This window comes from Taeniopygia guttata, chromosome 27, assembly GCF_048771995.1.
Source record: "Taeniopygia guttata chromosome 27, bTaeGut7.mat, whole genome shotgun sequence".
Classification (NCBI taxonomy): domain Eukaryota; kingdom Metazoa; phylum Chordata; class Aves; order Passeriformes; family Estrildidae; genus Taeniopygia; species Taeniopygia guttata.
This window is the reverse complement of record NC_133052.1, coordinates 4,199,613-4,208,864: the sequence shown is the minus strand read 5'-3', so window position 1 is coordinate 4,208,864 and position 9,252 is coordinate 4,199,613. Positions and strand designations below refer to the sequence as shown.

Genomic DNA, 9,252 nt, shown 5'->3' with positions numbered 1-9,252 from the left:
TGGAGCATCTCAATGCCGAATTTGGAGCATCTCAATGCCGAGGTTGGATCACCTCAACGCCGAGGTTTGGAGCATCTCAATGCCGAGGTTTGGAGCATCTCAACGCCGAGGTTTGGAGCATCTCAACGCCGAGGTTTGGAGCATCTCAATGCCAAGGTTTGGAGCATCTCAATGCTGAGGTTGGAAGAGCAATGCACACATTTGGTGCCTGCCTTGGCCCTCACCCCACAGCAGAGAGCCATGTCCCTGTCCCCCTGCTGCTCCCCTGGACTCGCCTCGCCCCTTGGGGCTGTCCTATTGCTTGCAGCTGTAGACCACCTCCTCCTGCATGCACTGCTGGCACTCCACGTAGCAGCACCACTGCACCTGGCAGTGGCACGAGAAGGTGACCAGGCGGCTCTGGGTGTTGTAGCCCCGGCCGCAGCACATGCTGTCGCAGTTGCCCTCGCGGGAGCAGGTCCTGCCCGCGGTGCCCAGGGAGTATTTGCTGGGCCGGCAGAAGCTGGGCGAGTCCTCCACGTACACCAGGTCCGTGGGGCGGGGCAGGGAGGGCTGCTTGGCCGAGTGGCCGTGTCTGTGCGGCCCCGCCAGCTCCGAGTGTCCCACGGCGTCGTTGCTGGTGCTGAAGACCTTGACGGCGTCGTCGTAGCGCAGCTTCAGGAGCCGCCCGATCTCGTGGAAAGGTGAGAGCTGCTTCCAGCACGTCCGCACCGCGCAGGAGCCGGACACGCCGTGGCACTTGCAGGTGGTTTTGAGGCCGTTCTTCACTGCCTGAGGAGGAAGGAGAGTGGTGGTTATTATCTGCCAGGACCTAGTTCTGGTAGAGGCAACACCTCAGATCGCAGACAAGTGCTGCAAGTACTTCAATTTTGTTGGCATTATTTCTATTCTATGGAGGAAAAAAAATATAATAATAATTTTTTAAAAACCCAAACAAAAAACCAAACAAACAAAAACACACACCAAAAAGCCCCCAAAGAACCCTCCAATAAAACCCCACCAAAGCAGAGGAATAGCTACACAGTTAACAGATGAGCCAGAGAGTGGATAGCCTGAGGACAATTAGCTGAAAACCAAGTAAGTTCTTAAATAAGTTCTTATTAATTTTATTTGGCACAGTAAGAGTAGTCAATCATAAAACTGAGTATCTCCAACATGGTGGATTCCTTTTGGTATAGTCAAATGAAGACAGTTATTTAATTAAACAATTTGACTCAGTAAATGGGAGACAATATGGAGTCAGTAGCCTGTAACCTACAGATCAAAATGTTTAATCTGATGGTCTCTCTGACCCGAACCTGGGACAGGATTTGTTCCATAGCAAGTCACCAGCAGACTCATAACTGATCTCAAGAGTTTCAGCCTTTAATCTGCTTCACACATGCCACCAGCTCTAAACTGCAGCTGCTCTCAGAACCACCTGTGGCCCCGGAGTCATTTAGCTGTGGAGGTTCACAGCTGTCACTGTGCTGTGTCTCCCTGTCACCCACCCTGGAACCACTGGAGGACACAGGATGTTCCTCTGCCACTCAACTTGCGTCTCCTCACACAAAAGCTCAGGAGACTTCCCAGGGACTCTCAGCACCACAAGGCCCAGGGCACACAGGTGAACAGGTCTGGTTTGTGAGCAAGACAGTGAACAGGATGGGTTGGAAGACTCACACTGAGTCCAAACTTCATCCCAAGCCCACCGGTGCAGCTCCTACCTTGATTCCCACGTTGGTGTTGTGGATGTCCACCTTGGCCCGCAGGTCTTTGCCGATCCTCTTCTGCCCCAGGAACTTTTTCAGGAACTTGGTGCTGTACTTGAGGTTGTCCCCGCAGACGCCCCACTGCCAGGCCTTGCGGTTCTCCAGGCCCGGGGAGTCGTCGCAGGTGCAGCGCTCCATGCGCCCCGCGCTGCACGCCCGCGCCAGCGAGTGCGTCAGGGCGGCCGAGGACACAGCATACAGGAAGGCTGTTTCCTTAAAACCTGCACGGGAGAAGGATTGGGAGATGGGAGGATCAGCAAAGGCACCTCCCTGCCTCTCCTGCTTAAAGCCAAGCACAATAATTAGAAGTACCAAGAGACCAAACTCCTGCAGTGCTCCCACACCGTCCCCAGCAGAGCAGCAGAGTGTCGGAATCTGTGGGTATTGGTGATTCCGAGATTGTAGAAAGTTTTTGTTTTTCTGCTCCGTTGCTAAAGAAGAAGCTATAGTTCGTTTGTGTTGTTTTTAAGGTTGTTTATTTTTGCTTATTTATAACAAGTTTTGCTGCCCTGCCGCAGCTTTGTCTTGCAGGGCAGTGTGCGGGGCTCTGCCCCTCAGTGGGATGGTACAAACATTATATACCAGAAATTACGTGTATTATATTTACAATAATGTGTCAATATCTATCATCTACGTTGAACAGTGTGTCTTCAGCCTAAACTAATAGAAAAATGCTAACATCATTAAGAACATGGAGGTAAGGAAGAAGAAGGAGGAAGAACAGGATTAGGCCCACTTTCCTCCATCTTAGAACTCTTGACTCTTCTGTACAAAGTAAAAACCCCCCTGTACAGGTACTAAAACTTCCTTGTATAATATTAAAAATTTTTTTCCTCTAATTTGTGACTACTTTTACTATATCATCTAACTCTCTGTGACCGCTTGTTCTACTTTCAAAGTTGGTAATTCATTCTATGGTTTAAACTCAAGATCACAGCTGTTTTCAGCTGCTTGCTAGGGTCTAAAATGCTTCTGACCAAGGCCTGGAACTTCTGAAAATGTCTGAGGGACATTTTGAGTTCCGACATCAGAGTTTGAAGGGATCGGTCTAGTGACATCCCAGTCTCACCCATGACTGCTTCCATGTGGACAAGGGAAGGGTGGCAACAGACAAACAGTCCTGGAAAAACACCCAACTGCAAAAAGTGACAGCCACCAAGCTCTGTCCCCAGCACAGAGGTGATTGGTGCAATGACAGCCCATCATTGAAATCCCATCGTGTCATAAAATCAGGAAATCCGTAATAGAGGCTGAGAAAGTGTCCCAAAATCCAACCTGTTATTTAAAAATGTTTTTAATTGGGACTGTAGTGGTATTTTCTATGAAAAGACCACATGTAGTTGGAATGGGAAGGATTCCATGTTGAAGGACATCTTGGCAAGAAGGCAAATCACACACGTGTGCGGGTTTTCTGAATTCCCTGTAAATTATCTACTCCCAGTGACTGTGGGGGTGTGTTCTGAAGCTGTTCTCCTCCCCAAAGCAGGATTCCCAGCTTGGCTACAATCCCTGAGGTCATGGTGTGACTGTGACCCTTTAACCAGGAAACAAAGTACACTGACTGAATGAAAATTGAGTGTAGAGACATGAGATCAGACAGGAATAGGAATATTGATACCCATGAGCTTCACAGAAGTTTCACAAACTCTGATTGACACAAACCTGACCCAAATGCTAAAATATTTTTATTTATTTATATTTACATCCTGTGCTATTCAGACCCGGGGAAAATCTTAATATTTCCTTTAGAGTTCATTTGCAGGAAAAAAAAAAAAAAAAACAAACTACTAATGCAAAATTGTTTAACAAGTCCAAAATTTAGGAATTAGTGCAAGGAAGAGAGAGACAGGTGACTGATCAATAGCTCTGAGTGCAGGAATGGATAAGGTCAGTCAAAACAGAAAAAGTTTGGTTTATGGAAGACAAAGCACTTACACATTGCATGTAAAAAAAAAAACATAATGAAGCAAACAAATATTCCACATGGGAAAATTCCAAATTTCCTTCCACAGCGGAAGGAAAATCTGTTTTTCCCAATAATGGAAGAGAGAGAGACAACCACAGAGATTTGACCTGGACTTGCACTGAGCCGTGCCTGGAGCAAAGGTTGGAAGCCACTTCTAGAATTCACCAAGTCCAACCTCAAATCTCTCCATCATTCTGTTCCCTCAGAGAACTCACCCAGCTGTAATAGTGGATCAGAAGACTGAGTGCTGAAATGTGAGTGATGTCCACCATAAATACGACCAAGAGAGCAAGACAAAGAGTTCTCCTGATGGTTTCCAGCAAGAAGAATGAAAAATCTGACTAATCATGAACATAATGGAGAGGCTTCATTAGCAACTTCAATAGACTTCACAGGAGCTCTTTGGAATTGAAGAATTTTAGGTAAAGATCTACCAACAGCATGGACATGAGGGGAGAGCTGGGGAAATATGGAGAAGACAAGGAGATCAACCAACAATCTTCTTCCTGCCTCACCATTTTGGTTACTGTAACTACTGGGGGGGGGGCAATAATTTGCAATTAATCTTTCTGGTCTATGATCATCTACAAAATTTCTCAGAGTACTCTAAAGATAATTGAAAGAATGTCACAAAATCCACCAAAAGTTTTGTAAAATCTGGAATGGGACATGGTCAATGCAGGCTGTGGACAGCAGCATGATGCTCACACATTTTCAAACAGTGTCTAACCCTCTCCAAAGAAGCTAAGAGATTATAATTGACACTTGAGATCCTAAATCTGCTAAATCATTCCAGCAGCCAACCCCCAAATGCTTACCAGATTCCCAACATCCCCTCTGACACACTGATCCCAGAGGTGAGGAGAGCATTCCGGAGGTCCTTTCCCATGCCATGAGGAGCCAGCAGGCCCCGTCGGCTCCACAGCCCCTGCTAAATCTGACTTTGTGGATCACCACACTGCTCCTGCTATTTCAGATGCTTTGGTTTCCCCATGTTTTCCCGGCCAGTTTTCAGCCCACTGGAAATCAGAGGCCACTGCTGTGGTCAGGCCACTGCAGACAGCAGCAACTGCAGATACCCAGCAGACTTTGAAATGCCTCCTTCTCCTTCAAACAAAGCTTCAACATCACCAGGCTGCCAAATACTTGTCTGAAAAGTCTAAGATGATTTCCTCCACTCTGTCATGAGGAATCGATCACCATTTAATTGTTAATTCACAAAACAAATGAGGGAAGCAAAATCTGTCCTTCAGCCCTTGTGGGAAGTGTGGCAGAGCAGCTGCTGGAGCGGGATTTTCAGGAGGACACACCACAAATGGCAGCGACCAGCTCCAAGGAGCACAGTTTGGGATCTGAACAGAGGCTGCTCCATGTGTCCTGCTATCTCTCCTCCCACAGTGACAACAGAGCTCCTGCCACCACAGGCAGTGGGGCCTGGAGCCAGTTCTGGGCTCTCAAGTTGGGAATGGATCGCTCCCCATTTTGTCAGGGACAAAATGGAACTCAAAGCTCTCGGTGCAGCGGGAACACCTGGGTGCAGATGTCTCTGCTGGGCAGTTTGGCTGCAAGCATCCAGCACTGAGATGAATTTCAGGAGGCTGCAGCAAACCAGCTCCTTCTGGCAGGACCTTCCATGTGTCCAAGCCTTGCCCTGAGCTCTCCAGCAGGATTTCTTAGCTCGGCAGCCTATAAATACAGAAGGATTTCTGCTGCAATGCACTGGTGTGTGCTGTGGTGTGCTCCAGACCACAGGGAAAATTGTAACGGGAGGAGTTTTGCTGTGGGGTGACTCTGCCTAAGTAAAGATGCTCAGGGTCAGAGTTTTCAATGCTGAAGTGGAGGAGTGAGAGAGTTTCAGAACAGGTGAAGGAGGCATCTCCCTGAAAACAACAGCAAAACCAACCTACCAAAAAAAGCTATAGAAAGATTTAGGATGGAAGGAGTGTTGAGGCCTTCAGAACAACCTCCTGCTCAAAGCAGGGCTGGCTCCAATGCCAGCTGCTCAGGTTTTTTTGCTCAGAAGAATTTTTTCTCCAAATGTCCCATCATGGAAATTCTGTGTCTGTGAGTCACCACTCCTCTGCTGTGCCATTCCTGGATTCTTCATGACAACATTGAAACCACTGCTGGAAGGTCAGAGTCCAACCAGCAGGAGGCAAAGGAGTGGATTAAGGGATGGAAGGATTGCAGAGCACTCATTTCTCAAGAAGGATTTTGTGAGTGGCTGGCTCTGACCTCTTTGCTAAAGGTATTTCTTTCCCAGATCACTGAGTTGTTTGAGATGAAATCCTGCTTTACCTGACTTCCAGCAGCCCTTAACAGCACACCCAGGACATGAAAAGGGCATCACTGCTTTACATGTTTTTATAAAGACACCAACTGCCCCTGTGTAACAAGGTGGCTTGAAATCATTTAAACTCTTTCCATGGATCTTTAAAGAAGTGGAGAAGAATGCAGGAGGATTTTGCATGGATCACTGAGGAGTAATTGGTGTCATGAGTGCCACAGAAAGGCTGCAGGTAATGCAAAAGGAGTTTCCCAGTTGTACCCAGAAAACTATCAAGAGCAACAAATGGTGCAGACTGATAAAGTAAATCTGGCATTTCCAGAACCAGAAAAGCTTTGGCTTATTTTTTGTTTGTTTGTTTTCTGGCATCTCTAGAAGCAGGAAAAGCACTGATGATCCAGATCAGTCACAGAAGTTTGTCAGTTGTGATTGCAAATTGAATGTGGCTTTTCACCTGTTACAAAAATGGCCAATCTCACTGGGAAGGACCTTTTTCACTCTCTTGCATCCTTAAGACCATTTAGGTCTGCTAAAAATCTGTATTTTTCTTCATGGTTTCTCTAGGACCATGGAGATATCAAATGATTTAAACATTTCTAAAATGCCTCGTCACAACCTGGGTGACAGGGGAGAGTTGCATGATCAACAATTTCCAAGAAAGTTCCAACAAATGTCACAAACAGATTAAAAGTGGCAGCTGAAAGTCATGTTCATGTTCTTTATCAAAGAAACAAACCCCTTTGCAAGCTAAAGGAAAATGAGAATTAATAATTGCTCCCAGCCAAGTGTCCTGTCACACAGGGGTGCACACAGCATACCTGGCTGCATTAAATCATCATTTGATCCTTAGGATTGTGTAATAAAAGTTTTCAAACACTTATCCCCATCTGCCAAAACAGGTTTGAAATTACAGGTGATATTTTATTTTGTCAGTCAGGAGCCCATGGAAATGTTAAGGCATGCCACCGCCAGATAATTAAATGTTTTCCAGCTATTTGAAGATGAGGATTATTCAATTGTCATTTTCAAGTTCTTTGAGGTTGATGAAGGTGCAGATGTGAGAAAGACACTCAAAATGATCATGAAGAGTTCCTTCCACTGCCTGCTAAAAAATTCACAGTAGAGCCTTGGAATGAAGAAAATCTGATCTTGCATGTGCTGATTTAATTAAATATCAAGTTGATATTTTATATAATAAAAACTGATAATTTTAAAAGGAAACATTAGAAAGTTTTGATCCCAATGTTAATTAAAATTAGCATTGATTTTCATCAAAATTAATATTGGCTTCTTCAGGTCCTTTTTTTAAAAAACATTAAGTTGCTAAACATTATCAAAGAACTGAAACTCAATAAATCTGAAGACTGAAGCTTAGTAAGTGCTAATAGAAGTCATTGAAGTGTTGAAACTCTGTAACAGTCAGGCTTTGGTTGGATCAGGACAGGTCTGGCAAACCCTATTGCATTCTCAGGGAATTTTTATTAAGAAATAATTTGAGTGTCCATCTTCATTGTATTTTTCTCAAGCATTGGAAGGATTTATTATGTTCCCTTCTACCTCAAATCCAGACCTTACAGGACAATTTCTTCATCTAAAGCATTTTGGGAAACAAAACCCCCGTGGGTCTTCTGTCTACTCTGCCTAAATTTCTTCAAATTTATGTGAAAGAGTCTTAGGAGAGATTTGTCAACATGAACTGAGATGTCTGCCTGCAGATAAATAGCTTTTCCAAACAGTAAATAGGTTTCAATTTTGCATTTGAGAATAACAGAGGTTTACATACATGAATATCCGAGGCAGTAAAGACTTTTTCCTTTAACTGACCCTGTTTTCCCACAGCACCACCCCAGCTGAGGAGGGAGCTCAGTGTAAGGAGCTTTGCCTTTAGAGAAGAAGCCACCAGCCAAGGATGGGAACCTCCTCCCACTTTCCAGTCCCTGACAAACCGTGCTGGGGAGATGTGCACAAGGATTATTTTGTGGCAGAGGAGCCCAAACTGCCCAGCTCCCATCGCTGGGCGAAACAGAGATCTCAGCACTCCCATCACTTTGCTTCATGTGAGATTTCATCTGGGACATCCTGGGGACTGCAGCCAGAGCTTCCCTGCACAACAACTGTGGAAGAGGTTTTACAGTGACTTCTGTGAGCCAAAGGGAAGCTTGATAAAAGGATCCATGTTTACCCCTGAAAGAATTTCCTACCAAGGTCATTGACACAGAAACCAAGAAAGAAAGAAGGATAAATAAGAGAAACCTGCAACTGCCTATTCCAATCAGCATTTTGTCTGAGTAAAGAGAGTGAAGTGTAAAACTTAACAGTTTTGTAATAATGTATAAAAAGATGGAACCAAGGCCTGTGCAGGGCACAGAGGTCCCCAGCTCTGCTCTGTCCCCAGCACCTCTGTCAAGCAGAGTTTTCATCCTTCCCGAAACAGCACAATTCAATCCCCCCCATTTGTCCCTGGAGAAAGGATGGCCTGTGAGTGTTGCACTGCTGTGATAATCGGGATGGTTCCTCTGCTTTGTACCCCCACTGCCTGCAAAGGAGGTGGCAGAAATCCCCAGAGCATCCAGCCTAAAAATCTCAATAATCAATATTGAGATTTAACAGCTGATACCAAAACCCTTTACTTTCCTTCCTCAGAGCTGTCATTTCAGCCCCTCGGGCAGGTGTCTCTGTACCTGTTATGCAGACTATACTAAAAACAGTTTGAAGCCTTCTGGAAATGGAGCATGTTGCTCTGTGCTGTCTCCATCTCTACCACGACATCGTGGGAGATTTAATTTGGGACATCCCGGGGGCAGCAGCCAGAGTCTCCCAGCACACCAACTACCTTGTACCTCTCTTGAGCAGGCTGGGCCGGCCCTCCAGGCTGCAGTTCCAGCGCTCGCTGCGGAACTGGAACTGGCACTCGAGGATGCCCAGGCGGATCGCGTCCCGCAGCGTCTCCGCCAGCCCCGGCTCCCTCCGGCACAGCCGCTTCTGCTTGCGGGACAGCTGGAGCAGCTCGCACTGCTTCATGTGCCCCTTGGCCGGGCCAGAGCCCCCCGGGGCGCCCAGCGATGGCCAGTGGGTCAGGGCTTCTTTCCCGGTCAGGCTGGAAGGAGAGAAGCAGAAGAGGTGAGTTAGGGAGCACATCCCTGGGATTGATGCCTTGAGAAGGCTGCCCTAGAACAGAGACTGGAGGAGCTAAGGAATAAAGTAGGGATTTATCAGGAGGCCTCAATGGATCCACCTTGGGCAGCACC

At 46.3% G+C, this 9,252-nt stretch overlaps 1 protein-coding gene across 1 annotated transcript; it reads right to left on the bottom strand.

The window, feature by feature from the left end:
- Positions 1 to 273: 273 nt before the first annotated feature.
- WNT9B (Wnt family member 9B) lies at positions 274 to 9,041 on the bottom strand. The gene is made up of 3 exons (XM_030256422.4): positions 8,845 to 9,041; positions 1,707 to 1,972; positions 274 to 771 (listed from the first exon to the last, which is right to left on the bottom strand). Exons 1-3 carry the CDS (start codon positions 9,023 to 9,025, stop codon positions 295 to 297), a joined length of 924 nt encoding a protein of 307 aa, XP_030112282.4. The 5' UTR covers positions 9,026 to 9,041; the 3' UTR covers positions 274 to 294.
- Between the last annotated feature and the right edge of the window lie 211 nt (positions 9,042 to 9,252).

Bases quoted from the DNA above. Each gene is read 5' to 3' on its own strand.
- WNT9B (XM_030256422.4), bottom strand. From the start codon at position 9,025: ATGAAGCAGTGCGAGCTGCTCCAGCTGTCCCGCAAGCAGAAGCGGCTG. The intron at 1,973-8,844 runs GTACAAGGTAGT...TCTCCCGTGCAG, and splicing joins GCCCAGCCTGCTCAAGAGAG to GTTTTAAGGAAACAGCCTTC. The intron at 772-1,706 runs GTAGGAGCTGCA...CTTCCTCCTCAG, and splicing joins ACACCAACGTGGGAATCAAG to GCAGTGAAGAACGGCCTCAA.